This window comes from Lissotriton helveticus, chromosome 6 (assembly GCF_964261635.1).
Source record: "Lissotriton helveticus chromosome 6, aLisHel1.1, whole genome shotgun sequence".
NCBI classification, from domain to species: domain Eukaryota; kingdom Metazoa; phylum Chordata; class Amphibia; order Caudata; family Salamandridae; genus Lissotriton; species Lissotriton helveticus.
Window position 1 is genome coordinate 1637189602 of NC_136067.1, and position 21714 is coordinate 1637211315.

The 21714-nt window shown below is 43.4% G+C and overlaps 1 protein-coding gene across 2 annotated transcripts in view; it reads right to left on the reverse strand.

Annotated features, from left to right (window-relative positions):
- PSME4 (proteasome activator subunit 4) overlaps positions 1-21714 on the reverse strand; it is a 1411622-nt gene that overhangs the window by 1077111 nt on the left and 312797 nt on the right. For both annotated transcript variants that reach the window (XM_078649478.1, XM_078649477.1), the window contains 2 exons: positions 19914-20012; positions 4878-4947 (listed from right to left, as the gene is read on the reverse strand). In XM_078649478.1, coding sequence (XP_078505604.1) covers positions 4878-4947; positions 19914-20012 — 169 coding nt within the window. The remainder of the gene's footprint in view (positions 1-4877; positions 4948-19913; positions 20013-21714) is intronic.

Sequence of the window (21714 nt, forward strand, 5' to 3'; positions counted from 1 at the left end):
CCCAGCTTAAAGTAATAAACTACTGGATCCACACCCCGAGAGAAGACCCGGCCTATCGAGCAGATTGGGCACAACTTGGGGAGGAATGCCTGTTCTCAGTACTTTATAATAAACAACAACTTAAGGATCTAGTCGGTCCAACCAAACACACAGCGACCCTATGGCACATAGCGCAGGCTCGCCTAGGATGGGCAGGAAAAATCACTAGAATGACACCGTTATGGGACACGAAATCTTTAGGTAATCTCAGGGGATGTAAGGGCTTTGAGCGTTGGGACTCCATAGGCATCTCCACTGTGGGGGACCTTTGGGACAAGGATACAGTAATACCGTTTCCACAACTACAACAGCAGTATCACCTCAGACCCACAGAAACATTCCGTTATGTCCAAATTAGACATGCACTACTGGGTGCGATTCCAGTAAATACTACTCTGCCAGAATCCTCCCCGCTAGAAGACAGGCTACTAACAGACTTCATGATCCAAAGCGCGACCTCACTCACATATAAAAAACTGATCAATAATTTGAAGGACCCCACGCTGAAACTCAAAGAAAGGTGGGAGGAGGAAATAGGCGAGGTAGATGAAAATGAGTGGAATGAGGCGCTGGCCTCCCCGAGGGAGGCAGGAATCTCGAGCAGGTTCAGATTGGTACAACTAAAAATTTTACACCGCATATACTACACCAGGACACTACTCCACAAGATACAGAGAGCGCCACATCCCTTTTGCTTGAGAGGCTGCGGGGAGGAGGGGACATTATTTCACACCCTATGGGAATGCCCACACATACGTGAATTCTGGACGAAGATAATGCGCACAATCTCACAGGCACTTAATGTCTCCGTACTGCCGGAACCTCGCAAGTGCCTCCTAAGCATTTGGGACCCCAATGACCTAGGCCGATATGAACTGATCTGGGCTACACTGGCCATGGCAGTGGCCAAGCGCGATATAGCGCAAAGATGGGGCGCGCCAGACCTCCCCACAGCGAATAGATGGGCTAAAGGTATGGACATCCTGATGATCACAGAGAGGGCAGTCTACACCCTACGCGCGGCACCGCGCAAGTGGAACAAGATATGGCTAGCATGGAATGTGTATAGGGGTGAGATCTGTGACCCACTGCCAGAGGGAGATGACCTGGGCTCGGAAGGGGAGGAGGAGTGAAAGAGTGGAATAGAGGGCCTGCCATTCGCGGGATGAACGCACAAAAGGGTAGTGTCTTGACTAAGACTATGTAACAGTGCAAGCACCAAGGAAGGGGCTGCTAGAAGAGGCGATTGGAACTATATCGGCAATGATGACACCGGTTGGGGGGGGGGGGAATGTTTATTTACTATGTTATATTATAGGACTGTTCTTATTGCCTGACAGGAAGACGGTAGTAATTAACCAATGTACTACATATGACTACAATGTGCGAAAATATACTTAAGAATGTTCACAGATACGTTACAATATGACACCGTGAAATTGTAAATGTAATTTTGATATGTGCCTACTACTCCTTCCTATCAATAAAGTTTTTAAAAAAATATATATATATTTTTTGCTAGCTTTAGTAGAGGAATTCTTTTCTTTTATGAATCACTGTCTATTGGCATCTTAGATATTCATGATAAAGAATGTAGAAAAAGAAATACAACTGTACACAATCGTGCCAAAGGTTTATGTGCTCTTCCTTTTTCATGTTTTCAAGGCTGGGGTAAGTCAAAGGATATCTGATATCACTTTCCGAAAACTACCAGCTTGATGAAATTATTACATTGCTTTCTGATGTCTAAACTAGACTTAGAATTTAAAAAGATCAAAACCTTAAACAGATGCCAGATCAAATGGATTCCTTATTCACTGTGATATCACAGTGCCCTAGGAAACCGTATTCCCAAGTTAGGTTTTAATATTTTACTGCAGGATGGATACATCAATTTACAAAAGCAGTGACACTAATCCCTCAACAGTGGACTATGTGCTGGGGTATGGAAGGACCAAGCTGCAATAAGAACCTTGGTATAAAACGTTTTATGACGCTCCACATATAGAAGTAAATTCCCTACAGAAGAATAGGGGCAGAAATGGCAGACGCTTAGAACATGCAGAATGTCGTTAAAACACAGAAACCAAACCATTGAAAGTTAATAAGGGAAGTAAATATTTTGAAAATCTCAGCACCAAAATACACACAGCGGCCTCAATGGTAAACTACTTGCAGCAAACAATGCAGCCATATATAAAATCTTAGAGAAAAAACAGATTTGATTGACATGCATTAGGTATGAAATGAATTTATTTACTGTAGATTCGGAAAACAGTAGGGCAAAGTACTTGCTGTAATGTTCATTTAATTTCTAGCCAACGGACACCATTACTGTGGAGTCCTGGGATGTCTGGGACCATCTAGCTCAAGGACCAAAGGTATGTCTCCCAAACAATAAAGTGGTTAAAAGTTTGTAGCGAGGTCTCAGCTCAAAACCTCAGCCTCCATACTCTCTGTTACTATTTAATTTAAATGGAAGAAGCACTGTTATGTGGGCCTTCGGGAGAAAGTACTCAAAGTAAAAATGCGGCCATCCTCAATTCTTTGCACTTATTCCAACATCCATGCCCCGGCTTACAGACTCATGGAAAGTTGGAAAATTGTACAGATACTAAACGCCACGGAAGTTCAGGTCAGAAACCCAACATTTGAAAGGGTAAGCCAGATTTCTCATTATCAGAATTAGCAAAGGCAGATGTTCATCGTAGTAAATAAAAACTACTCACAAGGAAATCTACCAATATAATGCAATAGACATATTATCAATGTGAGGTTACTGTAGGGTTTGTGGGTTTTCAGTGATGTCCACCTCCAAACGTTGGTGAACATACGCACATTCATTAATATGTGGCCACGTAATGATTTGAAGGCAGTTTGGGATATTGCATAACTGTGTAAATGTACTTATATTATGGATAAGAGTAAGTGCATTTCCAGAGTTGGAAGGTAGCCACCACAGAATTGCTAGGAATATGGTAAAGGAGTTTCTCAATGCACCAACATATTTTTCACCCAGATTGCACGCCCAGGAGGCAACGCAGCTATCACAGATGTCCCCACATCAGATGTGTAATGTATCAAATCTGTTCAGGAGTGACTACTCCTAGTAGGCGAAGAGATACAAGTCATTCATCCACAGCGGGAGCTCCTAGCATATCAGTATTCATAAAACGACCATGTAATTAAGGAAGGCACTCTCAGTCACCTAGAAAGATATATACCTTATATACAGATGACACATTGTCCTTGGACAAACTGCTACACCGCAACTCCATATGATACGGAGTAATGTACTAAAATCCTCTAAATTATTTGCTGAATAATCTGGTTTGCCTTCATGTTTATTTTCCGTAGTAGTTGTTTTTTTTCATGCTTAAGGGCAAATTGTAAACAGTTTTGTTGTAAACAAGAAAACAGGGATGTGTAAACTTTATCAGATGTGCCTTGTTACATGCTTCACAATGTAAGTTGAGAAATTACATTGTTGTAACACGAGGACTGCAAATGTATATTGTAAATAATAAGTTGCATAAACTCAAGCTGTAACATAATGTCACGGTAATCCAGCAATAAAATTATTTTTAAATATATTTATATATATTTTTCACGAGGATAAGCAAATAAAAGTTGAAATGTGCAAATGCATATTTGTGTTCCACTGACGCTTTGGTTTCCTTTGCTACCTCTGGTATCATTTGAGAATTACAAAAATGTTGGAAACTTGCCCCAAATCTAAGAGTAACAAATGGTAAAATAAACCAATTTATAACAGGTCTCAAGAGATTAAAATAACCATTCAAAATCAAAAGCTTCAACATGGCATTCTTTGAAGACCACATTATGGGGCACATTAGGATCGCAGGCGGACAAAACCCTAACGGAGAACGGGACCGCCCGCCATAAGGGCGGGGTCCCGTAGGGGGAATTAGGATGTGCCCGCCACAGTGGCGGGCACATCCTACATGTTTAGCATTGTGGCGGGCGGTGCACTCTGCACCGCCCGCCACAATGCTAAACATTTCTGAATGCATTTGCATATGCAAAACGGCAGGCACCGCGTGGTGCCTGCCGCTTTGCATATGCAAATGTGGGGGGGTACCATAGGTACCCCCCTGTGACCCCCACCTCTGCCATCACCTGGGGGCCCCGCAGGGGGCCCCCACAGCACACACCGCCTGCCTTTCCGTGGCGGCATTGCCGCCGCGGAAAGGCCCCTTACACCCACCATTGTAATATGGCTGGCAGTGTCCATTGCACACCGCCACCATATTATTCCCTTTCCGCCGCGGTCGCCTTGCGCTCCCCCCGCCATCCTAATACGGCGGGGGGGAATCCGGGCATAGGTGTCGGGTGGATTGCCTCCGCCAGGCCGGCGGTCCGCCCGACATCATAATGGGCCCCTAAGTGTAGAGAGTTGTGGAAGGAAGACACATACAAAAGCCAAAGAAGTGTAAATAAAATACCATATAGAAGATATGAACTCTGGTAACATCAGGAGAGACTAAGTAACTTGTCAATGAGGCCCTTCCATTCAATACAGCCCAATTATTGCATTCACAGTCTTTGTTGCAGATAGATTATGCTCAACAGGATAAAAAAAAATTGCCATTTGCCACAATAACCTTGGTGAAAGTGATGAGAAAAAAGATCAGGTTGACCGGGAGGAGCTTGAATTGACAATGGAACACTAAGAAATGACAAGATCTGTGTGAATATGATCTTCTAGAAAGGATTTGCCTCTTTTGCATAAAGAAATTATTGGATCATAAAAATCAGGAAAATAGTTTTCTTTCAAAATTTAAGATATTATGAGATTTAAAATAAACTGTACTTACTGGTCGTTAGACTCATTATAACAGCACAGCAATGAGGTAGAAAGAGTTTCAGAGACTCTGCAGGGCGACACTGAAAAATGGTTTTAGTAAACATTAAAATAAATCTACTTGATTATAAACATCAAAACGATCTTAAAACCCTGAACATGAAAGCTTCAGAACATTTGTCAGCATTTATTTAATCATACAGTAATTTTCTATTGGGCCAACTGTCATAGTATGATACGTTTGGAGCACTTAGGAAGGAAAGACAGTTATTCTGCTCTCTCACATGTGACAAAACACCCTAATTTTGTGCATGAGCAAAACAATTATAATGGTTGGCATTGCAGTGCTAACTCTTCAAATTTAATGCACTACCGAGCTAAGTTCCACTTTTAGGTGTGTAGTAGCTTAAAATATGAGAAAAAACAAAGGGCCACATGTATCATTATTACAAGTAGCGATTATCTAATTGCGATTTTCTCCGAATCAAATTTAGGTAATCGCTAGCCCTAATGTATGAAACTCTTTTCAGTTTCATTAGCGATTCTTAATGGGTCGCAAATAAACCTACCTCATGCATATTAATGAAATAGGTCTCAATTTGCGAGCCAATAGGAATGTACGCCATCCCAGGGATGGTGGCCTGCTGAGGTCAGCAGACCACCATGTCTGTGATTGCTTTTAAATAAAGCAGTCTTTTTTGTTTTCAAACGCAGCTCGATTTCCTTGAAGGAAAACAGGATGATTTAAAAACAAAAAATGAACCTTTGCAGTTTCATTTTTTAAGAGTAAGCAGTGGTCTGTGGGACTACAGCCTGCTCTTAAAAAAAAAAAAAAGGTTTTCCTTTCTCAAAGAGGAAGGGTCCCCCTGGGGACTCCTTCCCATTTGCGAATGGGTTACCACCTCCTTCAAGGAGTCGGTAAAACATTCATACATCCCATTCGGATTCGGTATTTGGAAGGGACGCCTTAAACACGCCCCTTCCAAATACTGAATCGCAAACACAAATTGTGATTCGGTAACGTGTTACAGAATCGTAATTTGTGTTTCATACATATGTAAAAGCATTTTTGCGGTCGAAAACAGACCGATCGGCCATTTCTGGCCGCAAAAATGCTTAAGACATGTGGCTCGAAGTAGTTCTACTAAAGGGCTGCACTCCCACCCATGTGGAATGTGTTCTCCGTGCTTCGTTGAATGTCCTTCGTCATAGAAGGTTTCCAGGGTGATCAATGATATACAAACAATGTTTTTATGCTGTATGTCTTCGTTTTTTATTATTGTTTCATCTCGTTAACATCAGCACGAGGTAAATGGGTTTATAACCTTCGGTTCTTCCATACATTGAGATATTAAACAGTTTCACATTCCAAATGCATTTCGGCAATGTGATTGCCTTCTTCCGGGGATATCTCTAAAATGAAGAAAATTATAATGCACTCAGTGCGACAAGAAATTTCTAACAGTCAAAAAATACCCTGTCTAAAACTGGGGTGATATTTGTAAATCAATATCGTTAGTACACATGCTTATGTAGAATTATCTCCTCTGTCGTATTTGTGGAAACTATGTGATAACACAAGAAATTCATACTCTTAAAAAAAGAAGCGTGTACTCGTGACATGTGAACTAATGTGAATGGCATGGTTGAATCTGCGTGTAGCTAGTTAGTGCAATAAACAGGAGTACGCCCGGTGACCGGTGAAATAACACTCGCGAAAGGGACGCGTGTGATTTAGGAAATATCGTAAATTACTCCGATAGCTTACTAAAATCTATCGGTGTGTGAAGGGTTTTAACGTATGACTGAAGCAGCCAAAGCCAATATTATGTATAGCGGGCGTACCACGGGGAGTTCCGCTCCTTCACTCCATCTCAAAACCGGAAGTGAAGGGCACGACCCCGGATATGATATTTACGGGCCGTGGTCTCCCCTGTTGCCAAGCAACGCCGTGTTTACTCCGTCCTTCGAAGGGGACTGTAATCCCACAGTATCAATAAATACAAACCTGAAATACAAACATGATGTGAGGTTGGACCCGGGTGCTCGAGGGTAGTGTACCCCCCTGATCGATCGACTTCCGTGCAATGGACCAAAGAGCAAAGCAGTGGTCAACCGTTGAGTGGCCTTCTTTGAACCCCCCCCCTGTTCTGGTGGTACTATCTGTTTGTCATCCACCCATTCCTTTAGTAAACCCAAAATTGCTTTAGAGAAAACCTTTTCGCCTATATCCAAAAGGTTTATTAGGCGGTAGTTTTTTGGGGAGTTTATATCGCCTTTTGTATGTATTGGCCTGACAATAGCCCCTTTCCAATTATCTGGGAAATTGCCTGTGTTTAAAATTCCTTGGAACATATTAGAAAAAAACTCCGCCCACCATTCTATGTTCGTTTTTATTATAATAGCTGATAAATCATCAGGGCCTGCAGCCTGTGTTAGGTTTAATTTGTTTATTTTACCTCTAATGGTATCTGGGGAGAAGTGTACTTTTGTTTCTTCCCTTATTCCAGGCCAGGCATTGGCTGTTCTTCCCTCCCTGTTTGGCCATTTACCGTAGATTTCTTCCAGATAGGTCACCCACTTGTCCTCTGGCACCGAGCAGTGTAGGGTTCCTAAGACTTTCCCCGTGCATTCCTGTATTAACTTCCAAAAGCCTCTCACATTTTTTTCTTCAATTGTCTCAAGTAAATTCCCCCAACATTTATCCTTAAAAATCCTTTTTTTTATCTCTAATAGTGGCCTTATATTTTATTTTCCTAAGTTCTATTACCGCTTCATCACTATAATTACCTCTTAGGCGTCTCTCCTGTTTTCTGATACCGGCCTTTACTTTCCGGCATTCGTCATCAAACCAATGGTTGGTATTACTGGGGTATGGTTTCACATTATTTACTGATTTATGTTTACCGTGCTTTAATTGTATCCTGAGGCATTCCACCAGATCCCTTATTGTATCCTCATACCAGGTTATGCCCTCCTCTGGTGCTAGGTTATCTAAATTCACGGTTAACTGGTGTGCACTCAGTTTTTTTATGTATTCATCGGTAATTCTCGTAGTGAGTCGCTTGGGGTATTCCACCTCTACTGGTAGCACTTTTTGTCTATGCGGGGCGCTATTTACCTGGAGTTCTACCTGCAGTGGGTAATGATCACTAGCCTCCACCCTGAGAATTTCAAATTGTTTAATTAGATACAAATTCCAGGCCTGTATGAATGCGTAATCTATTGGGCACATTTGTTGCCCTACTTTAAAAGTACGATTCGCGGGCCAGTCTGCTTCCTTTCTTCCATTCACGCAGACCAGACCCATGGCCCCCAACAGTTGCCCAAGTTCTAAATTTTTAGTGGACTATCTTTTGGTGCCTTCTTCAGACTAAAGAAATAGCTCAGAGAAATTCCATTGGTGTGTATTGCAGAAACAACATGACCAAGTTGTAATCTCCTGACCAAGTGAGGGGTGTGGTGTCTCAGGTTGAAAATTGATATCATTACATTAATTTACATTTTATCCAAAAGCCCACTGCAAACGTCTGCCCACGAGATAGATAACTTGAACTGTAAAATGTTTAGGGCAAATATTGGAGAAACAGCACCAGGAGTACCATAACATTTCGTAACGCCACAGTCAACTCTTAAGCACTTCTGTATTATTTTGTCCATACGTCTCATCCAATTTATCATCAATAGACAATCTCTTGTAATCGTAACATCCAAATTGGTCTATTTTGTCCCCAGTTAAATACCACTTAAAGGTCTTATGAGCTTTCCAAAAACATTTATCTTTGTTCATAAAGTAGTCCTTGAAAAACTGTGAAACTTATACGTATAAGTAGTTTTAAGCTGATTAAAGTACAATCTGATGAGACAAGAATGTCAGCGTACTGAAACATATTAAAGTGTCCCCAAATTTAGAGGTAAGCGTAGAACAATTTCCAGGCCATGAAGTAAATCAAATAGGAACAAATTCAATAAATCAGGGCCAAAATGGTCCCTTGACGTGAACCATTATATGTTATGATTTTATGTTTCATAACATTTGCCTCCCCAACTTATCTAGATTTGTATTCATATGTTTATATAAACACCCTGCATCATTCAGAGTTGGTGCTACACCTAGGTTTAGTTTGGACCACAGTTTATTCTGCCTGACTTGGTTAAATGCTTATATAAACTAGGGTCCTTATCATGAAGGGCATTGAAACCTAAAATTTAAATGCCAATATATTATCATTTGTACACATTCTACTTCCTATTCGAGTTCAAAGCAATATTCATGTTTCCTGTTGACACTTACAAGAACGGGCCAAATAGAGCTTGGAGAACACCTGACCCTAAGTTGAGTAGTGTTATCATTCTATGATTATTAAAACATTAGTCATTTACACTCTCTCTAAAATGTAAAAGGATACTACCAACTCTCCTGGACAACCTATTTTGTCGGGTTGTGGCTCAGCCTTGTAGCCTCTCTACTAATACATAGATTGTCTTTGTTCGTAACAATGACTTCATTTGTCTGCAAAAGTATGGGACTTCATCAATTATATAGAAGATATGTAATTTGATGTTAAAAAATGGTCTGCTAGTAACACTTTACAGAGAGTGTCTATACGAAGAAGTTACTTACCTTCAGTAATGAACTTCCTGGTAAAGGTTATGTAGCCGCAGATTCCTCCCCATTTGAACACTCCCCAGGCATCAGACTGGATACGGCAACCTTTCAGTAATACCCGTGTGGGGCGGTAGGTGGTGCTGTGCAGCTCTGCACTGAAGTCATTCCTCTCTAGAAATTACACATGGAGCATAGCTCCGAGACACCACTCTTGGGTGCTGATGTCAGTTGCTTTCTAGACTGACTGTGCAACGATACGCAGAATCCTAAAAACAAACTGGTGTGACCTGTATAGATTCGCAGACTTGGGATCTTATTAACCAGGAGAGGTCAACCAGAGAACAGGGAGGACGGGAGGATCAGTGATGAATCTGCGCCTACTTACAGTATCTATCAGAAAGAGCATTACCAAAGGTAGGTAACTTGGGCTTCTGATAGAAACTTCTAGCTGCAGATTCCTCACCTTTCAAATGTATATCAAAGCAGCACCAACAAAGAGGTGGGTCTGTGCGTGGACTGAAACCAGAAGATCTTGTTGGACCGAGCACGCAAAATGTCCCTCTCAGGGGACCAGACTGTCCAGACAATAGAGCTTCGTAAACATATGGAGGCACACCCATGTAGCGGTTTAGTAAATGTCTAGGACAGGGACTCCACGTGCCAAAGGGAGTGATAACAGCTTTGACCCTGGTAGAATGAGCAGGCGGTCCTTCTGCAGGCTGATTTATAGCCAATGTGTTGAAAATTTTAATGAAGAGCACGATCTAGCGAGATATGGTTCCCATCCATACCCCCTTTCCTTTTTTTGCTCCAGATAACCTCAGAAAGAACCGATTGTCCAAATGGTATGATATACATAAAAGCTCAATGCTCTCTTGGGGTCTAAGCGTTGAACTCTCTCCTCCTTAGAGGGGGAGGCCTCCCTTGTCAAAAACTGTATATGCCTGTCGTTGAGACAAATTCATTGCTGGGTACACACCGCATAAATTCCATCTAGGCAAAGTTATCTGACATTTTGTTTTTTGTTTTGTCCCTAGCCCGGCAAGGCTATGTCATCTTGAAAGCCAGGCGAGGGATGTCGGGCTGTCAAGATGACATCAACCACCTCTGGAGGAAGGTCAAAGATGTTCAGCTGTTGCAGCTGTATCTCCAAACAATAAGGTGGAGATTGTGAAGGCCAGGGTGCAGAACACATCCTTGTTGATGCGACTGCAAATTGTCCTGGAGGGACAGCCAGATCTCATGTGCTCAAACCCAGGGTATATGCTCAAGCCTAGGAGTTTTGGATACCATACCCACTAAGGCCAATACGGAGCCACTAGGATGACGTGGGCCGGATTGGTCCTGGTCTTTTTGAGAGCTCGTGGAAGGAGTAATATTGGTGAAAAGCCATACAGCACTCCTAAACTCCCCTTGAGATGAGAGATACCTTAGAAACGTCAACATGCAGAAGTGCTGACATTGCGCTTTCTCAGCCGTGGCGAACAGATCGAACCAAGGTTCTATCCCCTTGCGGAAGAGACTTTGCACCACATCAGTGATCCACCAGGCATCACTGGTTTGTCTGCCCTGGCATTCAATGAGCCTTCAAGGTGGTTCACCACAAGGAAAATTCCGTGGGTCCAGCCCATTTCCAGTGGCACAAGGCCTCCTGGCAGAGTGTTGTGAACCCACTGCACCCCATTTATTGCAGTAGCATGGGTGATGGTGTTGTCTTGAGCACATGAACCAGCCTCTCTTTGGTGGATGAAAGGCTTTTAATGCCAAGCGGACAGCTCTCAGCTCCAGAAGGTTGATATGGATTCAGGACTCTGCCAAGACAACAGAGACATCAGACTCCATCCCTACCAGAAGGCCACCCTACCCAGAAGCAATGCTTCAGTCATAACAGTCAGCTCTAGGTGGGGAAGAGAGAGAGGTCTGCTGCAAGCCCAATCATGGTCCAGTAACCACCACTGCAGAACTTTTACAGTCTCTTCACAAATCTGAACGTAGTAGGAAAGGTCCCTTTGATGTTGGGACCACCAAGACTAGATCCCACTAAAAAGCGAGCCTGCATATGCCACCAGGATGCAGGAGGCCATCATTCCCAGAAGCCTCTAGCGAACCTCACTGAGATATAGGACTGAGCCTGAAAGATTGAGATCAAAGCCTTAATGTCAGGACTCTCTTTCCCAGGGAAAATGCAAGAAACTGAACGATGTACAGAATGGCCCCAATGAAGGTGAGCATTTGAGAAGGAGTCAGGAGTGACTTTGGCTAGTTGATAATGAACCCCAAAGATGACAGACAGTTTGCCTTCAACAGCCAGTCATCAAGGTAAGGGAAGCCACTCACCCATTACCTCCGAAGGTGTGCTGCCACAACTGCCATCACTTTCGTGAACACCAGAAGGGGTGCTGGCGAGTCCACAGGGTAGCACAGCAAATTGAAAATATTCCAGTCCCACCATGAACTGAAGGTAGCATCGATTGGCTGGCAGGACTGGTATATGGAAATAGTCATCCTGCAGGTCCAATGTTACCAGCCAGTCTCCAGGGTCAAGGACAGACAAGACCTGGGTCAGGGTGAGCATTTTGAATTTCTCGATCCTGAGGCAGGCATTGAGAGAGTACAGGTCTAAAATTGTACAAAAGTCCTCCCTCTTCATGAGTACCAGAAAGTAGCAGTAATAACAACCATGTCTTACTTCTGGCACCCTCTCGACAGCCTCACTGACCAAAGTTCTTGCACTTCCTGCTGCAAAATGTAGGGATTGTCCTCCAGAAGTCACTGGTAGTCGGTGGAATGTGCAGCAGAGAAGAGAGTAAGGGTAAGGTATATCCCATCAGAACGATCTGCAGGATCCACCTGTGTGAAGCTTGCCAACTCAGGAATTATGTTTGGATCCTGTCTCTCACCAAGTGGCTCTGTTTCCCCAAGGGCATGCTTAAAAGGTTTTGCAGGTGGGACTGCAGGGGAGCAGTGAAATGGACGGCCTGCTGGCCTTTGCCACAGGGGCAGTGAGCACCACCGTCTCGACCATGAGAATGCTGGGGTCCTTTCTGAGGCTGGCAGTAGGGGTCAGCTCTACCAAAGCCGCAAAAGAAGCTATAAGGTTGAGGCGGCTGGAGATGCGGGGCAGATAAGCAGGTCTCTTTGAATCATTCTAAAGCAGAATCAGCCTTGTCTCCAAACAGGCGAGTCCCATAGAAGGGCATGTTCATAAGGGAGAACTGGCCTTGCCTGAGAACCCAATTTATTACAGACGCACATGGCGGTGAATGACAACACTGGTGCAAATTGCTTGTCTGATGAATCAGTGGGGTCCAAGGCACAATGAATTGTGAACTTGGCCACATCATGACAGAGATGAATGGCCTGAGCAAGGAAAGACAGGTCATAAATCTTCAGGGACCCCAGGGAGAAGCCACAGACTCCCAAAGGGCGTGAGAATAGCGTCCTATGACGCATTCACTGAACAGAGGTGGGTCAGGCTGGTGGAAGAGAAAACTTGCTTTGCTTTCTAAATGTCTTCACCCGGTTGGCTTCCCTATCGTTGGGGGGGGAGTTTGGGAGGGGAACTGGGGAGGTGAGTATTTGGCAAAATGTTGGGGTAAGATCTGTTTATGGACACCTGCAGCACTAAACTTTAGGGAGAAGGGTATTGAGACAGGAACGCAGAGTTGCGCAGGGCAGTGTGATGCCGTCACACTATTTGGCTGTTGACAAAGAGACCGAAGTAAGGTTTGTCCCAAGCCACCAACATGGTAACCATAAATGTCTCATTAAATGGTTAGAAGACATCAGAGGATATCTGCCCCAGCTGGAGGACTTTAGTTAACACATAAGTCTTGACCTCCAAGGTGGGGAGCTGGAGGTCAAGGACTTAGGCCGCCCTACGCATGACCATGGAGTAGGAAGTGGAGTCCTCAGTGGCTGGGCCAGGGAGTGAGAAGAGACCCTTTTCAGGGGAGGTATCGAGACCACAAGTCTGCTGCAAGTCATCATACCAATTGTCTTCTCAACAGGGCTGAGTGAGCTCATCACCCCTGTCATAATCATTGTCAGAGTCTGTGCCGCAAAAAGGAGTGAAACATGTCTATTCTCCTTTGTGGGGGCTGCAGATCAAGTGGGAAAAGCTTGAGGGGTGGGGGAGGGTTGGGGGTGGGGGAGGGTTGGGGGTGTGAGGGAGGGGAGAACCGACACGCTAGGAAAATCAAAAGTTATATCAGCTGTGACCACTTCCAGTTATATATATATATATATTTGAATTGAGTCAGAAATGCAAGTAATACGCTTTTCAAGTGTCATTTGTGCAGCCCAAGAGGAAGAGGTTTCGACCTTGAAACAAGTAAGCACATTAATTGAAAGTGCAGTGGAAAGGCAGGCATAGAAGGTCTGAGCCAGATGGCAGAGCACTGTCGAGTGCCTTTTCAATGCTCAAGGTATTTTGTTGATCTATATATATATATATATATATATATATATATATATATATATATATATATATATATATATATATATATATATATATATATATATATATATATATATATATATATATATATATATATATATATATATATATATATATATATATATATATATGGGATTAAAGTACATGTGACTGTTTTAATTTGATGAATGGCCACCATTTGAAATGTACACCATCTACTAAGTATTTCACACAGTAAATCTATGAAACAGGATCATTTAGGGTAAATTCTCATGATGTAGGAAACAGTTCCCTTTTTTTGGGCATATTTGAACATAACACTATACTTGACAGTTTCATGATTGTACAATACTCTTGAGTTACATTTGGTTTCATTGTATTCCAAGGTAGAGTGCTGGGCCCATCCAAAATGAGGACAGAAATATACGTTGATGCCTTCGTGGTCTTCAATCCATTTTCTTCAATAGGCTGCAGTATCCCCTAACGATAGAGGACTGAGAAGGTTGCTGTCAGTGTGAGTGCTGACGATGCCATATTTGAAGACGACTACTCTTCCATCTTTTGGAGCATGAAACACTTTATGTTTTACATGGCCAACCTCAGATATTGAGTGTACACAGCATCAGCTCTGCTTCGTTGATTGAATCTTGAAGGTATGGCTGGGAGCTAATATGCTAATCAGTAATTCAACTCCTCTTCTAAATCTTTGCCTCCTGCAGGACTTTTGTGACCAGCATTTTTTCTTAGTTTTTTTTAAGCTATACCCTAGATATGAATCATGACTGCATTGGATAACCGCTCTGGGATAGTGTCACTGTGGATGTCTTCAACTTGTCTTGCCTGAGAGGAATCAAAGTTTTGAACTGTTACTTTTATTGGAACTTTGGGGTTCACCAGATTAATTGTTACTCCAGCATGTGTTGTTGAAACATATCTGAACATGTAAGCATGTTTGAGATGTGAGTAGTCTACTCTGAAACTGATAAATCCATTCATTTTTCCAAGACAGAATGAATTTCCATATTTTTACTATTGGGGGTATAGACTGACAACTGTTCTCTTTTTCCTGGACTCAGGAGACCCTAGAAAAGGTATGCCCTAAATGGGTTGAACCGTCAACATTCATCACATGAGTGAAATTATGGTAACCAATGTTCCAGAGAACTAATGGAAACTGATCCCTGACTTAGTCAGAAATATCTGTCTGCCCTGCAATTATTTTTCTGCACAGTATATATTTATTTCAATCCCTGTTTACCATGCACTGCACCATAACATCTTTTATTTACTTTCATTTGTATAGAGAAATGTGTAAAAACGTATTTAATTTATTCAAACTTTCTGCCCGGTCGCTCACTATATGCAAAGTAAATGTTTGCTATTGCACAGATCACTATGTTTTTACAATACCTTGACAGGTTTCCTCATACCAACATAAATGTTAAATACATTTATCTATACATTCTTGGGAGCAATTGTTTTCTCTTTCTAATAGATAATACATTTGGACAAGGGTTTCAGTGAGGGATTTAAACCTTTTACCAGCTTTTCAGTTTGATATTCAGTTAAGTTATATACAAAGTCCATAAACATTTAGTTAGGCATCTGAATATTTTGTATACTTAAGAGATTTTCCTCATACCAGTTCCCAATGAGATAAATCCTTTGAGCCTCCATAATATTAGCAGCCTGATTTACCATACCATCGAAATAAGCCACTAAGGAGCCTTTGTTTTTTTAGCATTTTTATGTTTACAAGCAAATGCAATCTGCACCACAAATACTCCTAGTATTCCATTTTTAAATAAAATATTGTCTGCTTGATGAGATCTCAGTTTTTGTTGAGAGGTTCCATTCAGGGGATTACAGTTGACTTTTCTTAATTTTAAACAAATTGATTTATTTCAGTTGCATACCCTGTGACTGACAAAATCTGAGAAGTTGCTGACAAAAAGGGGCAATTTCTAATGTACAAAACTCAAAACCCAGATCTATATTCTTCCCTTGGTAAAACTTTCCACAAAAGAAAGAAACCTGAACGAAACTGAGCAGATCTCAGGTAGACTCCCATCAAACAACATGCGAAGGAACATCCGAGAGAGTGAAGCCTCTGTGGAGCAAGATCTTGAGGGTGCTGTGGCATGACTGGCTGAACTTTGGTTCTTAATAAATGATCTGAATAAATTATTAAAGGGAATGTTTTTAGCCATTATGTGCTATGTATATAATTGAATACTGCTTTCTATGGTACCATGGGACTCCCACTTCGACGACGAGAAATTATTCAATCATGTAAATCTATGAAAGATCCAATACTGGAAAAGAGATCTTTTGTGAGCTCTCCAGCCTTCCAGGGAAGCAGACATCACAACTATAACTGAAGGTCAAGGCGGGCAGAAAGACATGGTGTAGGAAAGTAGGATCTGCCTTTATGGTCACCCCCACTTTTTGCTGGTGTCATTATGTTTTCTGACTAGTCTGACTGAGATACTGCTAATCAGGACCCCAGTCTCGGTGCTTCTTCCCTAAATTGGACATGGTGAGTACTTGGGTACACTCCAGATTGGCTACTGGTGTCTCCATGTAAGTCCCTTGTACACCGTAAACTGTGTGGGAGGTATGATTCCATGCACTGTAAAACTCCTCCGGGAAGCCCTCAGTGCTCCCGGTACCAGTCTTCTAGAACCAGACAGCAAACTATGGCTGCTGCTGACCAGAGACACAATTCTGCCCTCCTGCTGCTGAGCCAAGCTCGAGCAGAGGAAGGTAGCACAATAGGTATCCTGTCACAGGGAGGTGTGACCACCTTCCAGACAGGACTTGTGTATTGGGACAGGGTGGGGGCGATTGCCAGTGCCACTCAGACTGCTTGAAGGGCACATTTGGTGCCCTCCTTGCATATTCCAGTTCAAACCAGTTCAGGGAGCCATTGGCTCCTGCTCTGGCGCGAAACTGGAGAAAAGGACATGGGAGTATGCTCCCCACTGTCCAGCCTCCTCTGGGAAGGACCCCTGAATCATTCCAACTCTTTCCTTAGGGCAGTGGTTCCCAAACTTTTTTGCCCTGTGGCTCCCTTGAGCTAATCGGCAGTTGGCCGTGGCTCCCACCATTCTTTGTACCACGCCCCTTTAAGAGACTCCCCCCACACCCACAGCCCCCCTCTGGATCCCACTTAAAAGACTGGTTAAACCCCTCCATTTGTACGAAAAGGCCTCTGGTGTCAGTGGTAACCCCAGACCCCGTGCTTTATAATGTGCTGCCACTATCACCATGTCGCAGAACAATGTTGAATGTGTACATCAGTTTGCCTGACCAACACAACGCTCGAACATAGATGCCAAGGTTTCAGATTTCTATGTGTGACATGTTCATAATTTCAGTTTGATTATGAGTCCGTCTGGTCTTTGTTACATTTTGCCCAGATGCCTCCCATCGCTTGATCGCCATGCTACTGGTCCTCGCACGGCGTAGAGTTTCCATGCGCCCAAGTTCACCATTTGGCTTAAGGATGCCAGACTCTCTTGTCCGTATTCTGGGACCTTATGCCAGCTAGATCCCGCCCTCTCTACATATGGAGTCCACTTGTGTCTTACCTCCTATGTCGTAGTCCTCATAGTGCAGCAACCTCTCCCGTGCCCCCCGCCAGCGCCCCGCCCGCAGCTGCCGCCGATGTAGGTCAGCGAGTGGCTTATCCCCTCTACATACCCCCCCCCCGCTTGTACCGTTCCTTTCTCTTGTATACGGTGCCTCTAATTGTGACTCGTCTCACTGTTCTGGTGCTCTTACACTATATTTGATATGTTTCGCTCTCAAGTGATAAGTATCTTGGTTAACATCTCTGAATTCAATTATATTCATGTACATGGTGCTCGGATATGATGCAATTCTGTAATATTCCTTTGCCATCTCTTCAATAAAGGTTTTTGAAAATGTAAAAAAAAAAAACTTTGACCGTCTAGGCACTCCAGACACTGCTGGACTTCGCTCTTGGGAACCGAGACTGCAACTGGGAACACTCCCGCTGCTCCTGGTCTCATAGTCCTGCAAGTCTGCTGCAACATCTGTCCTTGTGCGCCATACAGGTTCTTCACGAGGTCTGTGGACATACAAGACACCCAAAGGAATCTCCCTTGGAGTGAAGGAGTCACTTCCTTGCATCTGCTAACACCGCAACAAAGCTGACGGGTCTGCTGCTCCTGGGCTCCCACAGACTCCTAAAAGCTCAGCAACACAGGTGGTGGTTCTGCAACTCCCTCGAGGCTTGCACTGTTTTACCAAGTTTGAGGTGAGTATCCCTCGTCGGAACTGCTGGAACAGAACACCTGTGCACTGTGTCGACTTGCCGTTGCAAAGGCTTGTGACTCTCTCCTCCAGAGAACTTTGGGCTTCAAGAAGCTCCAGCCCCAAGCATCTCCTCCAGCCAAGATCTTTGCGTGCTTTGCATCCTGTGCACTGTGGGCCTTCATCCTCTGGTGAGCTGCTCGAGGTCCTCTTGCGACTACTGTGCCTTCAGCCTTTGGATCCTCTTGAGGGTCTTCTCTGGCTCCAGTGGTCTCCCCTACTTGCTCAGGGCCTGGTCTGGCTTACCTGCTCGTGTGAGTCACTTGGACCTTGCTAGTCCCGACACTGCACCTTTTTTGTCGACTATGTTGTTTGCTGCTGCCAATGCATGTTGGTGCCCCTGCCGGAGACTGACACTTTGGCTCTCGACATCCGACGATGGACAGCTTGTGAACGACTCCTGTCTTCTACAGCGCTGCCTGGTTCCCACAGCTGCAACTTCAAGGGCATCGTCAAACTCTCCTGCATCTTCGACATCGGTGGCCATTCGTCTCCCGTGCCTCCAAGTCACTCCTGAGTGACATAGACTCTGTCCCCTCTGCTTGCAGGTGCCTCTCTTCTCGACTACACCTTTGGGTTCCACCCGACCCTTTCACCTTCTTCATCAGCAGCATCTTCCTGCAATCCTCCACTGTGGTCTATGGCGGATTCCGAAGCCACTTCGCACCTATACACCCGGCTTTCCTGGTGTAGGTGTTCTGGTTCCTGGGGTATCCACGGGTGGGGTGGCTCGCCAATATTTCGTCCTCCATGAGGTTTGTTTCTTCAGGGTCTGCTGGGAGGGGTCCTTCTTTAAAATTGCAACCACGACTTGAATTGCACACGACTTCCGTGGGGTTCCTAGATACTCACCTTGGTTGGTTCCTTGGGTCCCTGACTCTTATACATCTTCTAGGTCCACTCTTAACTTGTGTCAACATTCGCATCTACTAATTTAGTATATGGTTTGGCCTCTCCCGGAGACAACTATGTATTCTGTGCTTTTTACGTAGTCTATTGACAAAGTATTGTGTGTATTGTGTTTATATCTCCGGGAAGGAGATAATAACTGTATGGTGAGTGTTAAACATATTTTTTTATAACAACTGTTTGGTTCTTTTTCACGTAACATGTATCACGTAACCTGTACCATGAGATTAAGTACTGGTAAAACAAGCTGCTTTACACTACTTCTGGACTAAGCCTGAAGGCTGCTTTCAACAGCTACCACTCAGAGAGCTTTCTAAGATTGCCTAAGACCACTAAAATCTCCATAAGGGTTGTATGGATTTGTGCAGGGTGCTACACTTACATAATCTCCATAAGGGTTGTATGGATTTGTGCAGGGTGCTACACTTACATAAGTGTGCACCATATCCTAAGCCCGCCTCCTACACATAGCAACCATCCGGTATTAATGCCAGGTCCACAAGTCCAGGGGGGGAGACTTCATTATCTGGTACAGAAGTGTCAAACTATGTGGATGTCACTGGGTTCAGACACAAAATTCTCTTGTCTCTGGCTCAAGGGACGCCCTGCTAAGTAAAGAAGGAAAGCAAATACAACAGGAAATAATGTTTCATTCCACTCGTCTATTTAAAAAAAAGACAAAATAGTTTTTTTCGAAACTATGAATAATGAGTTCATTTTATTACAAACTGAAACAAATCTGAGTGTCTCACCTTTACTGTGGCACGGCACATGTCAGCAGCCATTTTTCCAGAAACTCTAGTTTCAAATATGTTGGAAATGGCATAGTTAAACACTTTGCCGAGGGCAACCTGAAATTGAAAGTTTTAAAAGTTATATATATATATATATATATATAAATAAAAGGCAATTACTCAAGTTTTGGGGCTGGGATGTATCCTGTTTTTCTCACAGCTCCTAAGGATATCAATCAATATAATAAAAAAAGAGCATCTGGTAATGAACATTTACACATGCTTCTGTTAGTTTCTTTTATTCTTTTTTGTAATGTCTGTTCACATACAAGCCAAATTATTACACCAATACATTATGTTGGAAATCAAAACTGACCCCTCCCCACATTACCACCAATCTGCACATAAATATTTGTTTAGACACACTGGTGTGTCTACTAGGGCTTGTATTTTTTTTTGTCTAGCCTTGGAATAACGACAGCCAACATCACCAAATTATTCATTGTTTCAAGATCGCCTCACCAGATATATTCATTTATTTCTCTCGCAAAAAGAACAATTTATGGGCAGAATGTTGAGCAATGTCAAACATTCACCCCAGTACAGAGATCTGGGACTAAATTCATCGTTTCTTTGCTCCCCATGCCATTCCAGTTTAAAACCCGACATATGCAAATCAGTCTTGCTCCCCATGGGAAAAGTACAGATTGAACTGCCAGGTCAGGTCCTCCCTTTACCGGAAACAAGCAACCTAGGACTGATTTCAGGGTATCAACCCTCATCAACCAGGCTAGCTTGACTCCAAGGGCATGGAGTGCACGGTACCCACATTTGGGCATGCCCGTCCCATGAGGGGTGACAAATGCGAAAAGAACAATTGATGCACAAAATGTTGAACAATATACCCCAGTACAAAGATCTTGGACTAAATTCATCGTTTTTTTGCTTTCCAAGCCACATGCAAATCAGTCTTGACCCTGCTCCCCATGGGAACAGTCGAGCCCGAACTATCAGGTTAGGTCCTCCCTGGACAGGAAACAAGCAACCTAGGACCAGCTGCTGGTTTGAATTTTTCAGCATTCCGTCCATCATTTGTTTGCATAGCACTGTTCGCCCCAAGTAAGATGGGTATGCCCAGACACGGGTCCCTTGCTCACTGTACCACTGGATTCAAGCTAGCCTGGCTGATGAGGGGAAACTCCCGGAAACCGCCCCCAGGATGTTTATTTCAGGTTCCGGGAGGACCTGGCTTGGCAGTTCAGGTTGGCCTGTTCCAATGAGGTGCAGGGTCAAGCCTGATCTGCATATGGCTGGGTCAAAACTAGGGTGGCATAGTGAGCAAAAGAACGATGGATTTAACCCAGACTTGACTTGGGGTGAATGTTTGATTTATTCAGCATTGCGCCCATCATTTGTTTGCCTAGCATTAATTTCTCTCATCGTTTTTGTGGTTGGTTCTTTAAAGGTACATAAGAATCAATCTGTTTATTTTGCTGGGATTGGAATGTGAAATCTGTTAGATGCTCTTTCAATCAGACTATTAAAGGTATCAAAATCACCTGGGGTGAATCTGACAGAAATGGCGCTGTATCTCCTTCAACTTATGCTGTTTATTTATCCTATACAGGACCAATGTCCCCTAGAGAAAATATGTGGAAGCTCTCCTACTTTTTGAATTGGTATAGGAGCCATCAATGTCATGTTGTCCTGAAGTTGGTATTTGAGATGTTGGTGGAGAGTGAAATTGTGAAATCACACCGAAAGGTGCGCAAGTGGTGAGTTGGGTTTGTGGTACTTAAGGTGAAACCCACCCAGGGAT